A 27112-nucleotide genomic window follows, 5' to 3' on the forward strand; every position below is an offset into this window, starting at 1 on the left:
GACCATAATTCTATTCGTTTTAAAATAGTGATGGAAAAGGATAGACCAGATCTAAAAGTTGAAGTTCTAAATTGGAGAAAGACCAATTTTGATGGTATTAGGCAAGAACTTTCAAAAGCTGATTGGGGGCAGATATTTGCAGGTAAAGGGATGGCTGGAAAATGGGAAGCCTTCAGAATTGAGATAACAAGAATCCAGAAAAAGTATATTCCTGTCAGGTTGAAAGAAAAGGCTGGTAGATATAGGGAATGCTGGATGACTAAAGAAATTGAGGATGTGGTTAAGAAAAAGAAGGAAACATATGTAAGGTATAGACAGGATAGATCGAGTGAATCCTTGGAAGAATATAAAGGAAGTGGGAGTTTACTTGAGAGGGAAATCAGGAAGGCAAAAATGGGACATGAGGTAGCTTTGGCAAATAGAATTAAGAAGAACCCAAAGGGTTTTTACAAACACATTAAGGACTAAAGAGTAACTAAGGAGAGAATAGGGCCCCTCAAAGATCAGCAAGGCAGCCTTTGTGTGGAGCCGCAGAAAATGGGGGAGATACTAAATTAGTATTTTGCATCAGTATTTACTGTAGAAAAGGATATGGAAGATATAGACTGTAGGGAAATAGATGGTGACATCTTGCAAAATGTCCAGATTACAGAGGAGGAAGTGCTGGATGTCTTGAAACGCGTAAAGGTGGATAAATCCCCAGGACCTGATCAGGTGTACCTGACAACTCTGTGGGAAGGTAGAGGAGTGATTGCTGGGCCTCTTGCTGAGATATTTGTATCATTGATAGTCACAGGTGAGGTGCCAGAAGACTGGAGGTTGGCAAACCTGGTGCATTGTTTAAGAAGGGTGGTAAGGACAAGCCAGGGAACTATAGACTGGTGAGCCTGACCTTGGTGGTGGGCAAGTTGTTGGAGGGAATCCAGAGGGACAGATGCACATGTATTTGGAAAGGCAAGGACTGATTAGGGATAGTCAACATGGCTTTGTTCATGGGAAATAATGTCTCACAAACTTGATTGAGTTTTTTTGATGAAGTAACAAAGAAGATTGATGAGGGCAAAGCGGTAGATATGATCTATATGGACTTCAGTAAGGCGTTTGACAAGGTTCCCCATGGAGGCCTATGACCAGTGGAGTGCCACAAGGATTGGTGCAGGGTCCTCTACCTTTTGTCATTTCCATAAATGATTTGAATGCGAGCATAAGAGACACAGTTAGTAAGTTTGCAGATGACACCAAAATTGGAGCTGTCGTGGACAGCGAAGAGAGTTACCTCAGATTACAACAGGATCTTGACCAGATGGGCCAATGGGCTGAGATGTAGCAGATAGAGTTTAATTCAAATAAATGCGAGGTCCTGCATATTGGGAAAGCAAATCTTAGCAGGACTTGTACATTTAATGGTAAGGTATTAGGGAGTGTTGCGGAACAAAGAGACCTTAGAGTGCAGGTTCATAGCTCCTTGAAAGTGGAGTCGCAGGTAGATAGGATAGTGAAGAAGGCGTTTGGTATGCTTTCCTTTATTGGTCAGAGTATTGAGTACAGGAGTTGGGAGGTCATGTTGCAGCTGTACAGGATATTGGTTAGGTCACTGTTGGAATATTGCATGCAATTTTTGCCTCCTTCCTATCGGAAAGATGTTGTGAAACGTGAAAGGGTTCAGAAAAGATTTACAAGGATGTTTCCAGGGTTCGAGGATTTGAGCTATCGGGAGAGGCTGAATAGGCTCGAGCTGTTTTCTCTGGAATGTCAGAAGCTGAGGGATGACCTGATAGAGGTTTACAAATTTATGAGGGGCATGGATAGGGTAAATAGGCAAAGTCTTTTCCCTGGGGTCTGGGAGTCCAGAACTAGAGGGCATAGATTTAGGGTGAGAAGGGAAAGATATAAAAGAGACCTAAGGGGCAGCTTTTTCACACAGAGAGTGGCATGTGTATGGAATGAGCTGCCAGAGGATGTGGTGGAGGCTGGTACAATTGCAACATTTAAGAGGCATTTGGATGGTTATATGAATAAGAAGGGTTTGGAGGGATATGGGCTGGGTGCTGGCAGGTGGGACTAGATTGGGTTGGGATATCTGGTCGGCATGGACAGGTTGGACCGAACGGTCTGTTTCCATGCTATACATCTCCATGACTCTAGTGTCAATCAGTTTAGCAATAATTGAAAAGTGAAGTACACCAGTACCAATGTGGTAAAGTTTACATGTTATTTTGTATTGAACATATAAAAGATTCAAATCTGATAATTATCGTAATTAATGGAACAGTAAGTTTAGTTCATTAATGATTCGCTTCATCTTAGTAGTGTTCCAGTTGATGGGAGGAACACGTGGAACCAAATGTAAGATCACAATACCAAGTATTCATAACGAGTGTTCTTGTTATTTCACCATTGGTGGTAAAGATATTGTCTAGATCACAGAGCACACATGGCCTTTGTACTAGGGTGTTAGGTAGAAATGTCTTTCAGAAACAGAAATTTGTAAACCTGTGCTGTATCAGAATCTGTAATCCATGCACAGTCAGCACTTGATCATGTGTGTATTTGCACCATGTAAATTCTAAGTTAACCAGTTGCTGAAAAAACTGGTTTAATGTTTACAATGGTCTAATGCCAGCGTGCAAGAAAGATGCATTGGATGATTATCTGGATCAATCACTATTTCCTCTTCTCCCTTTATTGCCTAAGCCTCTGTAAACATTTAATTTGTGGCCAATGCACAGACTAGATTTAATTTCACATTTTTCAAACATAAATGTTTGTTTATATTACACATTCTTCAACTTTGGAGAATGCCTCAATTTGTGAATAGTTTTCTTACTGAATTGTTAGTGATTATCTAAGTGTTGCTTAGTCAGTGGATGTAGTGGATTTTTAAATCATCAGTTGCTTTTGCTCCCACCTGAGTCAGAGGTACTCTTCACTGCCAGCAAGAACAACAACAACTATTACATTTGTACACATTTCTCTTTTCCATTTACATTATTTCTTTTATTTTTCACAATAGTATTTGTCTTTGCTCCAAACTCCCTTAGCCTAACTGCACTTCCTGAAAGAACCCTATTCTGTCTCTTGTCACGCCTCTAACTAAGAGGAAGGCAAGATGATCCATGGCAATTTCTTGATCTAACACCAATTAAGTCCTTAAATTAATGACTCTTAAGCGTTTCAACCTCCATCACCACCTGTTTCCCTGGCAGGCATGAAACTTAGCCAACCTTCCAACTGGGAAATTTGCCTTTGACCCTTTTGACCCCAATCTCCCTTTGACCCCACCGTGCAAAAAAAGAGTATAAAATGATCTTAACTTCTCGCCACTAGAGTAAGCCTCAATTGCCAGAATATAGGACTCAGAAACTGCTGGCCTCTGGCTTCTGATGACTTGAGATGCCAGTGTTCAGTGATTTGCTGAGAAGCTCACCAGTCAGCTCTTAGTGGCCTGATTGATTGGTGATACAGTGAGTTATTTTGGCTGTGGGGGTGGTAAATTATCTACCAACTCACATACTTTCCTTCAGACCTATTAAAAAAAGGGAAAATTTCCCCAGAATGTTAAAAGTTCCAGTTGGATTGCTTCACTAATGTCAGCAGCACTTTTACTGCATACAGATTGAGTGATAGACTCATAGAGATGTACAGCATCGAAACAGATCCTTCAGTCCAACTCGTCCATACCAATCAGATATCCTAAATTAATCCAGTCTCATTTGCTAGCATTTGGCCCAAATCCTCTAAACCCTTCCCATTCATATACCGATCCAGATGCCTTTTAAATGTTGTAATTGTTCCAGCCTCCACCATGTCCTCTGGCAGCTCATTCCATGCATGCACTACCCTCTGAGTGAAATAGTTGCCTCTTTCGTCCCTTTTAAATCTTTCTTGTCTCACTTTAAACCTATGCCTTTAAGACCATAAAGGCATACGAGCAGAATTAGGCCATTCAGCACATCAAGTTTGCTCCGCCATTCAATCATGGCTGATAAGTTTCTCAACCTCATTCTGCCACTTTCTCCCCATAACCTTTGATCCCCTTGATACTCAAGAACCCATCTATCTCAGTATTAAATATACTCAATGACCTGGCCTCCACAGCCTTTTGTCACAATTAATTCCATAGACTTACTACTCTAGTTTTGGACTCCCCTACCATGGGATGAAGACCGTGGCTATTTGCCCTATCCATACCCCTCATGATTATTTAAACTTCTATAAGTTCACTCCTCAGCTTTTGATACTTCAGGGAAGGTAGTCCCAGCCTAATCAGCCTTTCTTTATAGCTCAAACCCTCCAACCTTGGCAACAACCTTGTGAATCTTTTCTGAACCCTTTCAAGTTTCATAACATCTTTCCTATAGCAGAGAGACCAAAATTGAAGGCAGTATTCCAAACGTGGCCTAACCAATATCCTGTACAGCTGCAATATGACCTCTCAACTCCTATGTACAGTGCACTGACCAATAAAGGCAAGAGTGCCAAATGTCTTCTTCACCACACTGTCTAGAATTAGAATTAGTATCCCTACAGTGTGGAAACAGGCCCTTCAGCCCAACAAATCAACACCGACCCTCTGAAGAGTAACCCACCCAGACCCATTCCTCTACCCTATATTTACCCCTGACTAATAGCCTACACTATAAGCAATTTAGCATGGCCAATTCATGTAATTTGCACATCTTTGGATTGTGGGAAGAAACCGGAGCACCCGGAGGAAATCCACACAGCCATGGAGAGAATATGCAAACTCCACACAGACAGTCACCCGAGGTTGGAAGTGGCGTTGTGAGGCAGCAGTGTTGCCCGTGCTGCCCTTGTCTACTTGTGATTCCACTTTCAAGAAACAATGAACCTGCACCCCAAGGTCTCTTTAAGGGTATAAGTTCTGCCCTAATTTCCCCTACCAAAATGCAGAACCTCACATTTATCTAAATTAAATTCCATCTGTCACTCATCAGCTCATTTGCCCATCTGTTGTAGTCTGAGGTAGTCTTTTTCTCATTCTCCTACACCATCAATTTTGGTGTCATCTGCAAACTTATTAACCATAACTCTTATATTCACATCCAAATCTTTTGATAATTTGATCAGATAATAATGTTCAAGGAAAACAGGCTTTCCTTGTAATTTATCTATCAAAACTGAGTAATTCTAGTTTTGTCAGGCCACAGGCCATTTTTGAGTTTGGCCCTGGTTTTATTCATCAAATTATTTTTAATTAATTTTAATTTACTTTTAGTTTTTTTTAAGTTTTAAGTTTTTGTGCATAATTTTTATGCTTCAGTTTTTGCATTTTTAAAACTGAACCCATCTGCTACATTGAAAGGACTTTCAATTGTTTTATAATATTCTTGGGAAATATTTTGTATAAACGTACTAGGGAACAAAATGCATAAATCAAAGTATGCACTTGGCAAGTTGGATGCAAAATTGGCTTAGTGACAGGAGATGGAGGGTGGTAGCAGAAGGCTGTTTTGTGTGACTGGAAGCAGATGTGCAGTGTTCCATAGGGATCAGCGCTGGGTCCCTTATTGTTTATGATATTATAAATCTTGTTGATGAGAATGTGGGAAGATGATAAATGGGTTTGCAGGTGACACAAAGATTGTCCAGGTGGTTGACAGTTGGCTTATGAGGAGAGATTGAGGAGACTGGGGCTATGTCATTGGAATTTAGAAGAATGAGGGGGGATCTTATAGAAATGTATAAAATTATGAAGGGAATAGATAAGACAGAAGCAGGTGGTTGTTTTCACTGGTGGGTGAACTAGGGGACATAGACTCAAAATATTAAGGGAACAAATTTAGGACTAAGTTGAGGAGGAGTTTCTTCACTCATAGGATTGTGAATCTGTGGAATTCCCTGCCCAATGAGGCAGTTGAGGCTGTCTCGTTGAATGTTTTTAAGGCAAAGATAGATTTTGAATAGTAAAGGAATTAAGGGTTACGGTGAGCAAGTGGGCAAGCAGAGCTGAGTGCATGAAAGGATCAGCCATGATATTATTGAATGGCAGAGCAGGCTGGATGGGCCAGATGGCCTACTCCTGCTCACATTCCTTATGTCCTTATGCCGTAATGAATAGCTGCTAATGGGGACTTGCAATGTATTGTGTGTAATAGCAGGCTATGTGATAACAAGGCCTGGTGTGTGGGGGTGAAGAAGGTACTCAAGCCCTAAAATTGTTGAACTCAGTATTGAGTCCAGAAGGCTACTGAGTTCCCAAGCAGAAAATGAGGTGCTGTTCTTTCAGCTTGCACTGAGCTTCGCTGGACACTGCAGCAAGCCTGAGACAGAGGTGTTGGCCAAGGAACATGGTGGTGTACCTGTTGCCTGCCACTTCAACGCATCACCATGTTCCCTGCTAACATCGCTGTCTCAGGCTTGCTGCAGTGCTCCAGCAATTTCTGTTTTTGTTTCTGACTTCCAGCATCCACAATGCTTTCGATTTCTATATTTGTGCAGTGATATAATTCTGGATCAGGACAAAGTGTGGCTTGAAGAAAAACTTGTAGATGGTATTTCCATTTATCTATTCCCCTTATCCTCCTTGAAATCCTGGTGGACTTCAGAGGTTTAGAAGGTGCTGCTGATGAAACCATGGCAAATTGCTATAATGTAACCACTCACCATGGTACACCATACCTTCTCATGACCAATTAAACATGGGCAACAAATGCTGAACAGCCAGCAATATGCACAATCCATGAAAGAACAAAAAAAAAAGGCGGGAGCTAAGGATAGGAGCGTTACAAACACCAGAAACAATGCCCTTTAGAGTGGAGAGAGAAACCATTATAGGTCATTCTCTGTCTAAAAATAAATAGGTAAGAATGGATCCAGGCTTGTGCTGTTAGGGAGGGAATTGCAGGACTTGGAGCCATCGACAGTGAAGGAACGACAACGTATTTCCAAATTAGGATGGTGGGTAGCTGTGAGGACAACTTGCAGTGATGATATTCTCATATTCCTGCTGCCTTTGTCTTTCTAGGTGGAAGTGGTCATGGATTTGGAAGGATCTTTGCTGAATTTCTACAATGCATCTTGTCGATAGTACACATTGCTGCTGCTGAGTGCAGTGATAGAGGAAACCATCTCACAGTATCTTTTCTATGAGGTCTCTTCAGAATATCTGTTTATGAGATTGCTTTTAGTTCTTCCTGTTTGATTTTCACCACAAGTAATAATTACTGTCTTGGTAAATTTTGAAAATCTTTCCTTTACAAAACTTTGAAATTTGCATAACCACAAGTATATTTTTTAAATTGGCCAGCTGGTAAATCTTTACTTACTTTCTAGCCAAATGTCAGACACTTGATTAGATTTTTTTGTTAACATTACAAAACATGTGGCGAACTTTGTTCTTTGTCACAGTTATGATTATAATACCACATCTGCTCTGCAATTGATATTGTTTGCACATTGGATGATTTTTTTTCTTGATGACCGTGCTTCTCAATTCTGGATTGATTTCTCATGATTTTTTACTATGTATGTAAACAAGTTCTAATTTTGCATGGAAATAGTGATATGAAGATGTGGGTGTACTGTACCTTTAAGCCAGTTGAAAGCTAGAAACAAAACTACCTGACAACACTAAGTGTTCTGATAAAAGATACAGTGTAACATGTGGTCCAGCTACTGGGGCTAGCAAAGGTAGCTGGTTGCCTGGAAATGACAAAACAAATTCGAATTAGACAAATCAATTTAAATTATACCCCCAAAACTGCCAAACTGCAATCCAGGTTGACTTTAGTATACTGGCAATCTTAAAAACCAATGACACAATCCAATACTTTGGGGATGTAAGAGCAGGGAAAGTTGAACAGTTGAGAGGAGAACTGCCAAGCCAACGACATTTGCATACTGCCCAGAAAATATACCTCTCTTAAAAGATACCTTTATCGATCAGTAAACTGTGAAGCAGAACCCCCAAAAAGAAGAAAAAGCTGGGAATACAGAGAAAACTGAAAGCTGCCTGATTTTGAGATAAGAAGTTTTCTTTTGTAAATCTTAATTGAGAGTTTTATTGGACTGGTATTGTAGAATGGGAAGGTAGAAGATAGGTTAGAGGAAGGACTTGTAAATAGTTGTTAGTTAATTATTAAGAAACAAAGTTGTTAATTTTTACTTTAAATAGTGTTTGGCCTCTTAAACTTTCACAGATTACTGCACGTGATAAATCTTTTCTCGGTTGCAGATTTAAATTAGCAGAGAGATTTACCCCGTGTCATAACAATAATTCTAGTATATTTGGGAGGATGCCTCACACTTCTAACTTGACTTGATATTTCTGATGTTAAATATTATTCATTCAGGACACTACAGACATTTTGTTGTACCTCTAATGGGAATTTGGTTAACACATTGCTTTTTATGGTAGTTCTGTTGAACTAAAAAGTGCAGAAAGTAGACACTAATACCAACTGAGGAAATGTTAAATTCTTTCTGTTGCATTTCATAGTCTTATGGGATTTCTTGCAAAGGGTTTTAGGGCATATTTTTCCATATATGGTGATAAAGGTCATATGGCACAGAGCCAGCCCACATTATTAGACTTTCTGCTGAAGCCACGAAGAGTTCAAATTGAAGACAGTCTTTATTCCTCTGTTGTTTAATAAATGCCTCTGAATCAAAATCCATAATTTTTTATGGACCCCAATAATTTCCCTAGATTATGTTCTCTGAGCTCTGTTTGTCTCTATGACAGACTGTTGGTTGGAGTGTAGATGAACTTCCTTTTTCTTTTTCCCATTTTTTATTGCTACCTGATGTTTTCATAATTTGAAGCGGCAGTTGCTGGTTTGCTAATGTCATTAATGACATCTGTATATACACTATTAGTGAGATACTTTACTAAACAATAATGTAATTGACAGAAAACCTGACAGCAATTGTGTTAAATTGTGAATTTCATTGTGAATTGAGAATGTACAGAATTTTGAAAAGAATTAAGTTGCTTTACTAAGTACATTTTTCACATTGCTCTTAATTTAATTTCAGCCTTTTTCAATAACTATTGTCTTACCACAGAGAGTACAGTTAGGCAGAAAGTTTTGCCCCTCAGCTATTTCTTGTTAAATTAATAGTGATTAGCTTAGTCTACAAGGGAAAGATAAATCCATATCTTACCTTTCAGTCAAAAAGAATAATTAAATGATCTTTATTTGAAAGTTGATCATCGTTTTCTCACTTTTCTAAAATAGTTTTTCTAATGTCACAACACACGAGAGTTATATAAGTCTTCAGATATCTTATCAGAAAAATGCAAGAACATAGAAATTCAATGGCATGTCTAGGATACTGCTTTCCTCCAGAAATTGAAATCAATAATTTTAAGTTAATGCTATTACAAGATAGTATTGGAGCAGAAAGGAGACTGCAGATAGACAGTCCAGTTGTAAAAATGAATAATTATCCATTCCCTCAAGTAGTAATTTATTTTTTCCTTGCAAGTGCCACCCTGAGCAGGTTGCTCCACGCATGCACCATTCGCTGTATAAAGTAATTAAATTTGAGGTTGTGCACTTGCTATCTTTGAAGGGTCAAACTGCAGAGTTGTAGTTTTTTTTCCCATAGTTCTGCAGTTGGAATTCAGCCTAGCACCCTGTTCTAGCTGTAACCTTGGCACATTTTCTTGGGTTGGAAGTTTTTGTTTCTTCATGGTGATCTCCCAGAAGGACTCTGCAAAAAGAAGAAAGTTTTCCCAGCAATTTCTGCTTTTATTTCTGATTTCCAGCATCTGCAGTTGTTTGATTTTTCTGGAATGGGGTCTGGAGCTCATTGGCCCTGGCGGAATCCAATTTGGGCATCAGTGAGCAGTTTATCACTGAGCAGGTGCTGCTTGATAACACTGTTGACAACACCTTCCACACTTTACTGTTGATTGAGAGTAGACTGAAGGGACGGTAATTGTCTGGGTTAAATTTGTCCTGCTGTTTGCACACAGGACATAACTGTCAATTTTCCACATTGTTGGGTGGGTGTCAAAATTGGCAACTATATTTGCACAGCTTGGGTAGGGGATTGGTGATTTCTAGAGCACACGTCTTCAGTATTATTGCCAGAATGTTGTCAGGCCCCATAGCCTTAGCAGTATCCAGTGACTTCAACTGTTTCTTGATGTCACATTGGCTGAAGACTGATAACTATGATGCTGAAACCACTCAAGGATGCTGAGATGGATCATCCATTCAGCACGTTTCTGGCTGAAGATTGGTGTGAATTCTTCAGTCTTGTCTTTTGCACTGATGTGTAGTGCCTTTCCATTATTGAGGATGGGGATGGGAATATTTGTGGAACCTCCTCCTTCAGTGAGTTGTTCAATTAATCACCACGATTCATGACTGGGTGCAGCAGGACAGCAGCACCTAGCTCTGATGCATTGCTTGCGGGATTTCTTTGTTCTGTCAGTTACTTGCTGTTTATGCTGCCCTTGAGGTCGAAGCTGGAATCCAAGGTAGACAAACAAGAGGCAGGAAGAACACAGCAAGCCAGGCAGCATCAGGAGATGGAGAAGTCAATCTTTTGGGTGTGACCTTTCTTCAGGACTGGGAATGGGTATAAGGGGAGCTGCAGGTAAGCGGGGGTGGTTTAGGGTAGGGAGACGGGTAGAATGGTGAGGTAGTGATAGTTGAGCAATTCCCATCCCCAGATTCTGTTTCCAGCCCCTTCCCCTCCTTTTCATTCCTCTGACTGACTCTTTCTTACAGCTACCAGCTGGATTCATTTCTCCCATCGACCAAACAGGTTGTACCCTCTACCTGGGTTCATCTATCATTCACCATTGCACTCCTCTTCTCACCCTAAACACCCCACCAACACTGCCCCTCCTCTATCTGCAGCTCCCCTTACACTCATCCCCAGTCCTAAAGAAGGGTTACACCCAAAATGTTGACTTCTCCACCTCCTGGTGCTGCCTGGCTTGCTGCGTTCTTCCAGCCTCCTGTTTGTCCAACTTCAGGTGGTGGTGAGCTTTCATCGAGTCATAGAGCTGTACAGCATGGAAACAGACCCTTTGGTCCAACTCATCCATGCTCTGTTATCCTAAATTAATCTCGTCTCATTTGCCAGCATTTGGCACATATCCATTTAAACCCTTCCTATGCATATATCCATCCAGATACCTATTAAATGTTGTAATTGTACTAGCCTCCACCACTTCCCCTGGCAGATCATTCCATATATGGACCACCCTCTGCATGAAAAAGTTGCCCCTTAGGTTCCTTTTAAATCTTTCCCCTCTCACCTTAAGCCTCTGCCCTGTAGTTTTAGACTCCCCCACCTGGGGAAAAGACCTTGGTTATTCACTGTATCCATGCTTTTATAAATTTCTGTAAGGTCACCCTTTAGTCTTTGACACTCCAGGGAAAAAGCCCCAGGCTATTCAGCCTCTCCCCATAGCTCGACCCTCCAATTCTGGCAACACCCTTGTAAATCTTTTCTGAACCTTTTCAAGTTTCACAACATCCTTCCTATAGCAGATATCTTCTGCCCAATGGAAGAGGTTGAAAGGGATTATAACTGGGGTGGGATGGGTCTCCAATGATGTTAGCTGCCTTCTTGAGGCAGCGAGAAGTATACACGGAGTCAATGGATGGAAGGTCGGCTTGCGCAATTGATAGGGTGTGTTCACAACTCTCTGCAGTTTTTTACAGTCTTGGGCAGAGCAATTGCTGTACCAAGCAGTGATGCATCCAGATGCAACACTTTCTATTGTGCTTCTATAAAAATTGGTAAGTGCCATTCTGGATATTTCCTTAACCCCCTGAGGAAGTAGAGGCATTGTTGAGCTTTTTTGACTGTAGCATTAATGTGAGTGAACCACGTCAGATTGTTGGCGATCATCACTCCTAGGAAATGATGCTCCTAACCATCTACAACTCAGCACCATTGATGTAGACGGCCTCCACCTTGCTTCTTGAATGACCAGCTCTTTCGTTTTGCTGAAGTTTACACCACCCACCAAACATTCTATCTCTTTCCTGTATTCTGACTTGTCATTGTTTGAGATCTGGCCTAAATTGGTGGTGTCATCAGCAAACTTGTCTTCTTGAATATTTTATGACTGTATTATGTTCCTTTTCCTTGTTTTGATTTTAGACTGAATTAGAATAAGGATTACAGATAAAGGAATGAGGAAGGAATTGCTGCTGGATTTTTAAAAAAACAAGTTATTGAAACTCGTAAGTTTGTTTAAACGTTTCAAGCAGTTGAGGAAGGTGTAAGTAGATGGCACAGCAGCAAGGCGTGTGTACAAATTCGGTATCAAAGTCAGTACAGATATCAAAGACAGTACAGATATCAAAGACAGTACAGATATTTTTGATAAAGTATTAAAAGCTTTTAATGAGCATCTTATTTTGAAAACTAATAAAATTATTGAATGAGCCCAAATTTGTAGAGGAGTTCAGCTTCCAGGGTAATCTGAACGTAATATCATTAATACGTAATGATTAATACAGATTAGTAGAAAACTGTGACTATGGAGTTTGAAAGCAGAAATCATAAGAGACAGAATTGTTATTGAAATTTTTAATGAATCTTTATTTGATTTCTGAGGATAAGAATGATTTAATTTTAGAGTATTTATGTGGGTCATGCTGGAAACAAAAACCAGAAAGACACTCAGACAGATCTTGAGAAAAGAAAGCCCCACCTCCAGAGAGTAACAGAACCCATTCACTTTATAAGTTATTGACATTGTAAAGAGATATGTTATAATCTAACACAGTAAGTAACCCAAATGGCAAATACTCAGAGTTAGTGCTAATGCTGTGGAACACCATAGCAATGCTCAGTCTATGAAAGAATGCTGCATCTGCGAGACTGTAGGTCATGCCAGAAGATGCGTAGACATAGGATACAGTGAGAGTTGCAAAAATGGGGTAGTCATACAAACACAGAGAAGTTAATGCAATAGAGTAATCCCATGAGAAGGAGTATCTGCATTAGATGATATACCTCCGTTAGACAATATACCAGAGTCAATCTTATGGGAAATTAATGATTTAACAAACTCAAATTCCACATAATCTGTTCGAGTCAATGAACATCCTGATATTTTTTAAACTTGACATGGGAACAAGTATCTCTATCCTGTTATATCAGATATCATGGCTAAATAAATGGAAGCTACAACCTTCAAAGATTAAACCACATGGTCCAGATAGAACAAATCCCAGTATTTGGAAGTGACTGGACTTGTTAGTGATAGGCAGCATGGGGACAGTCATATTAGCGAGTTTTGAGAAGATTTGTAGCTCAGGTTGAGGTTCTGGATGTAGGTTTGCTCGCTGAGCTGGAAGGTTCATTTCCAGACGTTTCATCACCCTCCTAGGTAACATCTTCAGCGGGCCTCCGGGCGAAGCCCGCTTTCTATTTATATGTTTGGGTTTCTTTGGGTTGGTGTGGTCATTTACTGTGGTGACGTCATTTCCTGTGGCAATGTCATTTCCTGTTCTTTTTCTCAGGGGGTGATAGATGGGGTCTAACTCAATGTGTCTACCATCTACCACCCTGAGAAAAAGAACACGAAATGACATCACCAACCCAAAGAGCAAACCTACATCCAGAACCTCAAACATATAAATAGAAAGCAGGAATTATCAACAGTGCTTCGCCCGGAGGCCTGCTTAAGATGTTACCGAGGAGGGTGACAAAACATCTGGAAATGAATCTTCCAGCTCAGCGTGCAAACCTACATCTGGAAGGTCATGTCTCACCAATTTGATTGAGCTTTTTTGAGGAGGTAACAATCAGAAGATTGATGAGAGAAGGACAATGAACGTTGACTTTAGTAAGGCATTTGATAAGGTACCTCATGGCAGGCTGGTACAGAAGGTAGAATCTCATGGGATCCGGAGTGAATGGCTCATGAAAACAAAACTGGCTTGGTCATAGAAGGCAGAGAGTAGTGGTAGAAGGGTGCTTTTCCAAATGGAGATCAGTAACTAGTGTCCACAGCGATCAGTGCTGGAACCTTTTTTCCCTTGAAATATATATAAATGATCTGGAGGAAAATGTAGGTGGTCTGATTATTAAGTTTGCAGATGATGCCAAGATTGCAGATAGTGAGGAATATTGTCAAAGGATATAGACAGATAGCAGATTTAGGCAGAGAAATGGCAAATGAAGTTTAATCTGGACAAATGTGAGGTGATGCATTCTGAATGATCAAATTATACAAAAAATGGCAGAACCCTTAGAAGCATTGACATACAAAGGGATCTGGTCGTACAGTTCCACAGATTCCTGAAAGTGGCAACACAGGTGAATAAAATGGATAAGAAAGAATGCCTTCATCAGCTGGAGCATCGAATATAAAAGTTGGCAAGTTATGTTATAGTGGTATAAAAGTTTAGTTAGGTCACAATTGGAATATTGTGTGCAGTTTTGATTGCTGTGCTACCAGAAGGACATAGATGCTTTGGAAAGGGTACAGAGAAGCTTCACTATGATGTTGCCTGGTCTGGAGAGTTTTAGTTAGGAGGAGAGTTGGGGCAGCCTCATAGACATCTACAAAATTATGAGAGACATAGATAGGTTGGATAGTAAGAGGCTTTTTCCCAGGTTGGAAAGATCAACTACAAGAGAGCACAGATTCAATGTGAGAAGGGGAAATTTTAGGGGAGAAGTGTGCGCTAAATATTTCACACAGAGGGTGGTGGGTGCCTGGAACACACGGCCAGTGTAGGTGGTGGAAGTAGGCATGTTAGCAATGTTTAAAGTCTTGATAGACGTATGAACATGAGATGAACAGAAGGACAGAAACCACGTAGTAGGTCTAAATAAGGATTAGGAGGCGTGGCTGGCCCAAATGGAGTCCCCAGCCATGCACTCGGATCCTGTGTGGACCAGCTGGAGGGAGTATTCACTGAAATATTTAACCTTGCCTTGCCACAATCTGAATTCCCCACCTGCTTCAAGGATAGATCGAGTGAATCCTTAGAAGAGTATAAAGGCAGTAGGAATATACTTAAGAGGGAAATCAGGAGGGCAAAAAGGGCACATGAGATCGCTTTGGCAAATAGAATTAAGGAGAATCCAAAGAGTTTTTACAAATACATTAAGAACAAAAGGGTAACTAGGGAGAGAATCAACAAGGCAGCCTTTGTGTGGAGCTGCAGAAAATTGGGGGAGATACTAAACGAGTATTTTGCATTAGGTTCATAGCTCCTTGAAAGTGGAGTCGCAGGTAGATAGGATAGTGAAGAAGGCATTTGGTATGTTTTCCTTTATTGGTCAGAGTATTGAGTACAGGAGGTAGGAGGTCATGTTGCGTCTGTACAGGACATTGGTTAGGCCACTGTTGGAATATTGCATGCAATTCTGGTCTCCTTCCTATCGGAAAGATGCTGTGAAACTTGAAAGGGTTCAGAAAAGGTTTACAAGGATGATACCAGACTTGGAGGATTTGAGCTATCGGGAGAGACTAAACAGGCTAGGGCTGTTTTCTCTAGTGCGTTGGAGGCTGAGGGGTGACGTTATAGAGGTTTACAAATTTATGAGGGGCATGGATAGGGTAAATAGGCAAAGTCTTTTCCCTGGGGTCGGGGAGTCCAGAACTAGAGGGCATAGATTTATGGTGAGAGGGGAAAGATATAAAAGAGACCTAAGGGGCAACTTTTTCACACAGAGGGTGGTACGTGTATGGAATGAGCTGCCAGAGGAAGTGGTGGAGGCTGGTACAATTGCAACATTTAAGAGGCATTTGGATGAGTATATGAATAGGAAGGGTTTGGAGGGATATGGGCTGGGTGCTGGCAGGTGGGACTAGATTGGGTTGGGATATCTGGTCGGCATGGATAGGTTGGACCGAAGGGTCCGTTTCCATGCTGTATATCTCTATGACTCTGTTTTCTTCTTCATCTCTATTCCTTAACTATCCTTTTGCTCTTTATATACTGGTAAAGCATCTTTGGGTTTTCTTTTATTTTACTTGTTAATATTTTTCATGCTGTCCCTTTGATTTCCTTATTTCTCTTTTAACTTGATCCCTGTACTTTCTATAGTCCTGTAGGCTATCTACAGTGTTGAGATTTTTGTGATTGTCATCCGCTTTTTTTTTCTGTTTAATCTTCCCCATTTTTTTTTTAGATAACCATGTGGTCTAAATTTGGCAATGCCACTCTTATATTTTTGGAGGGGACATATCTGCTTTGAATCATAAGGCTCTCACTTTTTAGTGCCTCCCATTGGTTTACCACTGATTTATCCTTTAGCAGTTCTGTCCAGCCCATCTCAACCAAATGATTTATCAGTTTTATAAAATATGCCTTCCCCCAGTTTAAAACTTCTATTCCTGATTTATCTCTGTCCTTTTCCACAATAATACTAAATCTAACCAAATTGTGATCACTATCCCAGATATGGTCACCCACTGTTACTTCACCCACTTGTCTATCTTCATTTCACAGAACTAAATCCAGAATTGCATATCCTCTTATTGGGCTTCTCATGTATTGGTTAAAAAAACATCTTTTTATTAAAATTATGCAGAACATGAGGAAGTGATGTCCAGATTTACAAACAGGATTAACATTGGCAGTGTTATTTTACTCCTGCATTATAACTTTGGTGACCAAAAGAAACTCCAAATGGATACCGCTAAGATTGAGGATTAACATAAAAGGGTAGCAAACAATGTCAGCAAATGTGAGGTTATATTTCAAATGAGGTAAATTATATGTTCTAGGAGCGCAGAGAAATTTTGGAGAGATGTGTTCACATGATATTTACAGCACACTATGTGGATGAGATCACTAAGATAATGGAAAACTAGGCTTTGAAAAGGGATGTTGAATAATAAAGTGTAAATCCATATGCAATCTTAGTCAAGCCATAATTGGAGCATGTATTTAGTAGCTACACTATAGGAAGGCATTGAAGCAATTACAGTAACTGGCCAAATTTACAAGGATGCTATGACTAGTATGAGAAAATATGAATATGAAAAATAAACTTGAAAAATTTGTTCTGCTTTTCTAGAACAGAGAATAAGTTATAATTTGGTGAAGGTTGTGAAGGAATGGGATAGAATAAAAAGAAACTGTTTCCAGCTGTTGCAGTGTCTACATTATTAAAAGTAAACTATATGAAGGAGGGTAGAGGTACTTCTTCAAATAGAATGTTGTGAGGCTGTAGAAAGCACTGTTGTAGTTAGTGATTGAAACGGAGTTCATGTTATTGTTTAAAAAAAGATTAAATACATGGCTTGACTGAATGGGGAAAAAAGGGATATAGGAATTGTCACAGCACTTGCAATTTGAAATATTGCTCATGTGGAAGATAAATGAATGCATACTTAAAAGTGAAATGTTTTGCTTCTGTGTTGCAATTCGTGTAATTTTATATATTTCTAACCCCATATCCATTCTATCATTAGTATCGCCAACTTCTACCTCTTTAATATTTCTTATTTCCATCCCTACCTTACTCTGTTGTTAGGCCCTTAACTATTACTTCAAGTTTTGAGAAGCTCAGGTTGAGGTTGTAGATGTAAGTTTGCTCACTGAACTGGAAAGTTTGTTTTCAGATGTTTCGTCACCATACTAGGTAACATCATCAGTGAATGAATGTCACCTAGCCACAAAAAGACATGACCCACTCTCACTAGTATCTTTATGTACAGATGAGGATGGACACCACTTCGACTGGGACAAAACAGCCATCCTAGGACAAGCCAAACAGAGACATGTACGAGAATTCCTAGAAGTATAGCATTCCAACCGGAACTCTATCAACAAACACATTGACTTAGATCCCATTTACCAACCCTGAGAAAAAGATCAGGAAATGACATCACCACAGGAAATGACATCACCAACCCAAGGAAACATGTGACTTCAAGATTGAACTGTTCCAATGCTTGCTTGCCAACCCCTAATATTTCACTGTTCAATAACTTAAGGTCATCCTGAATGATACTTCTCATATCTAAAGTCACACTATCACCCATCAACCCTTTGAGCGTGGCCCTGCTTTGGCTTTGTATGCCTTAATCAGTTTCAAAATTTTATTCTTATATCAAAATCCCTCAATGGCCTTCAACATACCCTATCTCTGTAACCTCCTTTCTGTTTCCTAGGTCCATTGCTCATTTGAAACTAATTTACAGTAGGAATGTGCCAGAAGGTCGATGGAAATTCTTGCTCATATCTGAGTTACATGGATTATTACAAGTTTAGTAATGAGCAAACTGCTCAAGCTTTGCTTTTCATCACTCCTTTATTCACAACATTGCTCATATATAATCCACAATTGAAGAATAAAAACTGTTGTTGACAATACTAATATTTCAGTCGCCTGATGTTTTCTCCTTGTGTTTTTTTTCTCTCCTTAGAGTTTAGACAAAGACAGGTCTGTACTCCAGAAAATGAAGAAAGCAGTCAAAGTGAGATATACCTCAGGTCAAGGTAAATGATAAGTCGAAGTGCATTAGCTGTCCTTACAATCAAAAAAGGTTAATGGAATAGTTGTTATAACAGATGCCACTATCCCACCCACTACTCTGCACTTACACCATCCATACCAATTTACCCAAAATCCACCATGGGCAGACATCAGAAGTCACACTAAGTTGAAATAAAACAAAGTTATAATGCCGATTTTTAATTCTAACAAAGTCAGTTATAAAATCCCATTCAAACATTTAAATCCCTTCATCTACTTAATCTTCTATACAACCAAACATTTCAGTGAACTACTTAATCTCTTACGAAAACATATATTTGTACTCCTAGTCCTACATCAAAGACTTGATATGAACATGCTAATTAGTAGCCTGAGTGGGCCACTTAGTCATTCAAACCTGTTCCACCATTGAACAAGATCATGGTTGATTTGATTTTAACTTCACCTTCAAATTCCTGCCTACCCCCAATAACCTTTCAACACTGTGCCTGACAAGAATCCATCTACCTCTGAATATAGAACTATTCAAAGGTTCTGCCTTCATTGCCTTTGGGGAAGGGAATTTTAAAGACTCTCAACCCCTAGAGAGAAAAAAATCTTTTACCTGCCTTAAATGAGCAACCCCAAATTGTTAAACAGTGACCCATAGTTTTAGATTCTCCTATCAAAGGGACCATCTTTTCTACATCCACCCTATCAAGTTCCCTTAGGATCTAGTATATTTCAGTCAAGTCACCTCTTACTCTTTTAAACCTGAACAGATTTGAGACAAGCCCGTCTAGTTTCTCCTTGTATGACAAATAGTCCATTCCACTTCATAAAACTATTAGTCCATTCCAGATGTTAGTCTAATAAATCTTCTCTTAACAGCCTCAAATGCATTTGCGAAATGGATACATTGAGCAGTATTTTGGATGTATCACAAATGCCTTGCGTAATTGAAACTTACCTCCTTTTTGTATTCAATTCCCTCACAATAAGTAATAATGCTATATTAGTTTTCCTAATTACTTACTGTACCTGCATACTAACCTTTTACAATTCATGCAACTTGGAAACCCAGATCGTTTTACATCACCGAGTTCTGTATTCTCTCACCACTGAAAAAACGTTCGTCAGAATGGGCAATTTCACATTTTCATATTTTTTCACGATACCGAATTTTTCAGATTGTTTTCCACTGATCTGAGCTATTTATTTCTGATTATAGCCTCCTATGTTCTCTTCACAATTTATTTTCCTACCTGTCTTTGTGTCATCAGCAAATTTAACAACTGTATGTTTAATCCCTTCTAGTAATTTATACCGATTGTAAACAGTAGAGTTCATAGCATTAATCCCTGTGCATACCACTTGTTATTTTGTGCCAAAAGAATTTGGCACATTTGTGCCTTCTCTGTTGGTTAGCCAATTTTGTATCTGTGCCAGTATGTTACCCCTGCACTATGAGTTTTTATTTTCCATAATAACCAATGATGTGGCATCTTATCGAATGCCTTATGAACATCTAAGTGCAATTCATTCACTGGATCAACTTTACCCACAATATATGTTACTTTTTCAAAATCTCCAATAAGTTGGTTGAACATGAGTTGCCTTTCATAAAACTATGTTGACTCTGCCTTATTACTTGGAATTTAGGTCAGTGCCCTATTATGACATATTTAATAATAACTGCTAAGAATTTCCCTCTGGGTGATGTTAAATTGACTGACCTATATTTTGCTCCTGTCTTCCTCCATTTTTGAATAAATCACTTTTGGAATTACGTTAGCTAGTTTCTGGTCTAATGGAACCTTTCCTGAACCTTGTGAATTTTGAAAAATTAAAACCAATGTATCGTCAATCTCATAAGTTAATTTAACTTAAAACTCTTGGATGAAAACTACCAGGACATGGGGAATTGTCAACCCACAGTCCCACCAATTTGCTAAGTCTTACTTCTATGTGATTGCAATTTTCTCAAACTCCTATTTGTAAGTCGTTGTTGTCTTGAAATAACTCTAGTTTTTCCTATCTACTTTTGCAGAAGACGTTTCCCTTCAGGAAACATTCATTAATGAGCTGGAAAAACTTGTAGCTAATTTCCAAAGTAATGAAGAGTCAGTACTGGCTGAAGCTTTCAGTAAATTTGCAGAGTCTTCCAAAGAACTGCTGACACCAATGAAAAACCTGGTAAGGCCTGCATTGTTTCTGTGAAAGTAAGCTCTGTAAAAGTCACTGAACCCGAATTAAGCCAGTGCAGTACTGTTAAAGGATGTTTTTCACTGAATATAACTCTTAGAATAATCCTTTTCAAGAGCTCAGTTACAGAGCACCATATTCCTGACTGTGGAGTAGTTTAGAATAGGGCATATAACCACTATAATTTTTTTTAACAAATGCTTCAATGACTTTTGTAATCATTTTAAAAAAAAAACTGGAAATGATTGGAAAACAAACAGACATAACATTTCTAAATTGTTCATGGCATCTCATTCGCAAGTGCACGATTTTTCATCTGTTTGCCAACAGTTAGTAAAGATTATCAGCAGATTGTTTTAGGACACTGATAGTGTGTCCAACTGTTGATCAATTTGAATTAAATATTCCTGGACAATGCCAGCATCTTCCATATAGCAATTTTTTAATGTAATAATGAATGATGAGTACAGATATCTCAGGTGGTTGTAGGGCTGGAGGAAATTACAGAGATAGGGCAACATGAAGCGATGGTCAGATTTGAAACGAGGTCACGAGTCTTAAAATTGAGGTACTAGAATGATGGTCTATGTAGGTGAGCAAGCAAAGAGCCATTTATTCCATTTCTCTAGGTGTTCCACTAAATGTGCACTAACATTACAATAGATTTGGGGTGGCATGGTGGCTCCGTAGTTAGGACTGCTACCTCACAGTAGAAGGGACCTGGGTTCAATCCCACCCTAGGGTGACTGTTTGTATAGAGTTTGTACGTTGTCTGCATGGGTTTCCTCTGAGTGCTCTGGTTTCCTCCCACAATCCAAAGATGTGCAGTCTTGGTGGATTAGCCATCCGAAATGTAGGGTTACAGGAATAGGGTAGTAGGGTGGGTGAGTGGAATGCTCTTCAGGGAATCAGAAGGCCAGATGATTTGCTTCCCTGTTGGGATTCAACGATAGGGTAGCTGCAAGATTACAGTCACAAACAGACATTTCAGTTTGTTTTCTTCAATTCACCAATTTTGGTGAAATGCACTTCTTTTACTCTAAAAATGTTGGAAAAATATCATTTGTCAAATACAAAATAATAGCTTTATTTTGACATAATGTTAATTTGACGTCTGAGTTTGTTGCTTGTGAGCCATCTTGACTTAGTAATTTTGCTGTAGCTGAAGCTTTGCTCTTCAATATTTTTAGTGCTTTAAAAAAAATTATACAAATGACAGCACCTAATGGTACAAACCATTACAGCTGTTTCACATAACTGCCAAGGACGAAACTCTGTGCAATTGCTCTGGTCTGCTGACCAGTAGCGAAGTCAGTGTAATGTTTGATCATGATGCATGTATGCTAAAGCACAAGTCTGCCTGAGCATCAGATTATCATGAAAGGTAAGTGCTTAAAGACAGGCAGTACCAATACATGAAGCATGCATGTATGTGACACAGCAGGTTTTCATTTTAAGATTGAGCCAACATGAAGGTCAGTAGAATAAGAGCCAAAAGAAGGTACAATGTTTTTCACAAATAGTGAGGCTGTTTTGGCTGGAACATTATTTGTTGGAGAGATATAATTATAAATCAGCTTGATTGTTCTTACTTCATTGCATCCATACAAGAAACGTCACTAATGAAAAAGGCTATGGTCAGACTGGTTTACATCTTCTAATTTCATTAGTTGAGTTGCAGAACACTGTGCACAGCCATCTCACTATTACATTGTTTAAAAAAAGGCTCCCTTATTCTCCTAGCAGAATTAAAGATACATGTTTTTGTGGGTCTAAAGTTCTGTTGTTGGAATAAAGGAAGAACCTTCAGTGCTGGTAGCATGTAAATGTAGCCCTTACATGATGTAGCATTAGAAAGCAGAATTAACCAAGCCTTTAGCCAAACTATTCCAGTACAGATAAAACACAAGCATCTACTTGACAGTGCAATTTGAAATCGGCAGGTATGATGCGGTGGGCGTAACAGAGACATGGTTGCAAGGGGATCATTATTGGGAGCTGAATATTGAAGGATATACATCCTATCGAAAAGATAGGCAGGTGGGCAAAAGGGGGTGGGGTTGCCTTATTAGTAAGAAATGAAATCAATAGCAAGAAGCGAAGTAGGGTCAGATGGTGTAGAATTGAGCAACCACAAAGGTAAAAACACCACAGTTAGAGTCATGCATAGGCCTCTAAACAGTAATTAGGAGCTGGGACACAAGATACACCAGGAAATAGAAGAAATGTGTAGGAAAGGCAAAGTTACAGTGATCATGGGGGATTTCAATTTGCAGGTAGACTGGAAAAATCAGGTTGATAGTGGTTCACAAGAAAAGGAATTTGTGGAATGTCTATGAGATGGTTTTCTGGAGCAGCTTATGATGGAGCCTACAAGGGAACAGGCAATACTGGATTTAGTGTTGTGCGATAAGGCAGACTTGATTAGGAAGCTTAAGGTGAAGGAACCATTAGGAAGCAGGAATCATAACATAATCGAATTTACTCTGCAGTTTGAGAGAGAGAGGATAGAATCAGAGGTAACGGTATTTCAGCAATGGCAGGCGTTTCTGGGAGCAATTTTGGAGACATAGCAGAGATTCATACCGAAGAAAAAGAAGCGTGGTACAGGGAGGATGAGGCAACCATGGCTGACTAGGGAAGTCAGGGACAGCATAAAAGCAAAAGATAAAGCATATAAAATAGCAAAGAACAGTCGGAAACCAGAGGATTGGGAAGCTTACAAAGACCAACAGAGGGCAACAAAAAAAAAGGAGGGAGAAGATTAAACATGAGGGTAAGTTAGCCAATTGCATAAAGGAGTTTATTTCGATATATAAAGGGCAAACGAGGTAAAAGCAGACATTGGGCTGCTGGAAAATGATACTGGAGAGATAGTTGTGAGGAACAAGGAAATGGCCAAGGAACTGAACAATTACTTCACGTCAGTCTTTACAGTGGAAGACATGAGCAATTTCCCCAAGATTACAGAGAGTGAGGGGGCAGTGCTGAGTATGGTGTCCATCACCAAGGAGAAGGTGCTAGAAAACTGGAATGGCCTGAAGGTGGATAAACCACATGGACCAGATGGACTACACCCCAGAGTTCTAAAGGAGCTAGCTGAAGAGACAGTGAAGGTGTTAGTGGTGATCTTTCAGGAATTAGTAGAATCAGGGAGGTTCCCAGAGGACTGGAAAACCACTAACGTGACACTCCTGTTTAAAAAGAGAGTAAGACAAAAGACAGAAAATTACAGACCAAATAGCCTAACCTCGGTTGTGATTAATATCGTGGAATCCATTGTGAAGGATGAGATATCTGAATACTTGGAAGTGAATGGTAAAATAGGGCAAAGTCAGAATGGTTTCATCAATGGGAAGACATACCTGACAAATCTGCTAGAATTCTTTTGAGGAAATAACGAGCAAGTTAGACCTAGGAGAGCCAATGGATGTTGTCTACCTAGACTTCAAGAAGGCCTTTGACAAAGTACTGCACAGGAGGCTCCTGAGTAATTTAAGGGCCTATGGTGTTAAAGACAAGGTGCTAGCATAGATAGAACCTTGGCTGTCTGGCAGAAAGCAGCGTGGCAGCCGGTGACACGTGTTTTGCAAGGCTCAGTGTTACGACCACAACTTTTCATTTTATACATTAACGATCTAGATGAAGGAATTTAGGGTATTCTGGCTAAGTTTGTAGATAATACAAAGATAGCTCAAGGGACAGGTAGCATTGAGGAGTTGGGGAGGCTGCAGAGGATTTGGACAAGAGAAGGGAGTAGGCAAAGAAGTGGCGGATGGAGTACAATGTGGGAAAGTGTGAGGTCATGTACTTTGGTAGGAACAGTAGAAGCATGGACTATTTTCTAAATGGTGAAAAAATTCAGAAGTCTGAAGTTCAAAGAGCCTTGGGAGTTCTACTCCAGGATTCTCTCGAGGTAAACTTGCAGGTTGAATCAGTGGTTAGGAAGGCATTTGCAATGCTAGTATTTATTTTGAGAGGACTTTCTTATAAAAGCAGGAATGTACAAAGAGATCTGGGTGTTCAGGTCCATTGTTCCCTGAAGATGGCAATGCAGGTCAAGGGAGTGGTCAAGAAGGCATACGGCATGCTTTCCTTCATCGGACGGGGTGTTGAGTACAAGAGTTGGCAGATCATGTTACAGTTGTATACGACTTTGATTCGGCCACATTTGGAATACTGCGTACCGTTCTGGTTGCCATGTTACCAAAGAGATGTGGATATGTTGGAGAGGGTGCAGAGGAAGTTTATTCAGATGTTGCCTGGTATGGAAGGCACTAGCTATGAAGACAGGTTGAGTAGATTAGGATTATTTTAATTAGAAAGATGGAAGTTGAGGGGGGACTTGATTGAGGTCTACACAATCATGAGAGGAACAGACATGGTGGATAGCAAGAAGCTTTTCCCCCAGAATGGGGTACTCAATTACTAGGGATCACGAGTTCAAAGTGAGAGGGGAAATGTTTAGGGGAGATATGTGTGGAAAGTTCTTTACGCAGAGGGTGGCGGGTGCCTGGAACGCGTTGCCAGCAGAGGTGGTAGAGGCGGGCACGATAGCCTCATTAAAGATAGATTGTGAAGGAGCAAAAATGGCCTTTGCAATGATATGTACTCCTTGTCAGATGTGGGAGTTTAAAGAGAGTTTAAGTGTTACTGCGGATTATATCTGCCATAAATGCTGTTGGATGCGAATCGTATCAGATCGAGTGGATCGGTTGGAGAGACAGATAGAAGTGATGAGGAATTTGCAACGGCAACAGTATGTGATGGATGGCAGATACAGGAAGGGGGGAAAGTCTCAGATACAGTCACATTGATGGGTTGACTCCATGAAGGGGAAGAGAGGTAGGCAGCTATTGCAGGAGACTTTTGTGGATATACCCATTTCAAACAGGTATGCTGTTTTGGAAAATGTAGGGGGTGATGGATTCTCAGGGGAACGTAGCACGAACAGCCAAATTTCTGGTGTTGAGACTGGCTCTAATGCAACGAGGGGTACGTCGGCTTCCAAGAGATCAATTGTGCTCAGGGATTCAGTAGTTGGAGGTACAGACAGACGTTTCTGTGGCCAGCAAAGAAAAAGCAGAATGGTGTGTTGTTTCCCTGGTGCAAGGATCAATGATGTCTCAGAGAGATTGCAGAATGTTCTTACAGGGGAGAGGGGCCAGCAAGAGGTCATTGTCCACATTGGAACCGACGACATTGGAAGTGAAAAGGTTGAGACTCTGAAGGGAGATTACAGAGTTAGGCAGAAATTTAAAAAGGAGGTCTTCAAGGGTAGTAATATCTCGATTACTCCCAGTGCTACGAGCTAGTGAGCTCAGGAATAGGAGGATAGAGCAGATGAATACATGGCTGAGGAGCTGGTGTATGGGAGAAGGATTCACATTTTTGGATCATTGGGATCTCTTTTGGGGTAGAAGTGACCCGTACAGGAAGGACGGATTACACCTAAATTGGAAGGGGACTAATATACGGGCAGGGAAATTTACTAGAACTGCTTGGGAGGATTTAAACTAGTAAGGTGGTGGGGTGGGACACAGGGAGATAGTGAGGAAAGAGATCGGTCTGAGACGGGTACAGCTGAGAACAGAAGTGAGTCAAGCAGTCAGGGCAGGCAGGGACAAGGTAGGACTAATAAATTGAACTGCATTTATTTCAATGCGAGGGGCCTAACAGGGAAGGCAGATGAACTCAGGGCATGGTTTGGAACATGGGATTGGGATATCATAGCAATTATAGAAACATGACTCAGGGATGGGCAGGACTGGCAACTTAATGTTCCAGGATACAAATGCTACAGGAAGGATAGAAAGGGAGGTAAGAGAGGAGGGGGAGTGGCATTTTTGATGAAGGATAGCATTACAGCTGTGCTGAGGGAGGATATTCCCGGAAATATATCCAGAGAGGTTATTTGGGTGGAACTGAGAAATAAGAAAGGGATGGTCACCTTATTGGGATTGTATTATAGACCCCCCAATAGTCAGAGGGAAATTGAGAAATAAACACGTAAGGAGATCTCCGCTATCTGTAGGAATAATAGGGTAGTTATGGTAGGGGATTTTAACTTTCCAAACATCGACTGAAACTGCCACAGTGTTAAAGGTTTTAGATGGAGAGGAATTTCTGAAGTGTGTCCAAGACAATTTTCTGATTCAGTATGTGGATATACCTACTAGAGAAGGTGCAAAACTTGACCTACTCTTGGGAAATAAGGCAGGGCAGGTGACTGAGGTGTCAGTAGGGGAGCATTTTGGGGCCAGCGACCACAATTCTATTCGTTTTAGAATAGTGATGGAAAAGGATAGACCAGATCTAAAAGTTGAAGTTCTAAATTGGAGAAAGGCCAATTTTCAAGGTATTAGGCAAGAACTTTCGAAAGCTCATTGGAGGCAGATGTTTGCTGGTAAAGGGACGGCTGGAAAATGGGAAGCCTTCAGAAATGAGATAACAAGAATCCAGAGAAAGTATATTCCTGTCAGGGTGAAAGAGAAGGCTGGTAGGTATAAGGAATGCT

General features: G+C 40.1%; 1 protein-coding gene across 1 annotated transcript in view; it reads left to right on the forward strand.

Moving 5' to 3' along the window:
* The window catches only part of unm_sa1614 (un-named sa1614), a 256372-nt gene that overhangs the window by 60827 nt on the left and 168433 nt on the right, over window positions 1-27112 (forward strand). Inside the window, exons 2-3 of the mRNA XM_043709987.1 lie at window positions 18341-18413; window positions 20441-20586. Of these exons, the coding sequence (XP_043565922.1) occupies window positions 18341-18413; window positions 20441-20586 (219 nt within the window). The remainder of the gene's footprint in view (window positions 1-18340; window positions 18414-20440; window positions 20587-27112) is intronic.

The sequence above is a fragment of the Chiloscyllium plagiosum genome, chromosome 20 (genome assembly GCF_004010195.1).
Source record: "Chiloscyllium plagiosum isolate BGI_BamShark_2017 chromosome 20, ASM401019v2, whole genome shotgun sequence".
In the NCBI taxonomy this organism is placed as follows: domain Eukaryota; kingdom Metazoa; phylum Chordata; class Chondrichthyes; order Orectolobiformes; family Hemiscylliidae; genus Chiloscyllium; species Chiloscyllium plagiosum.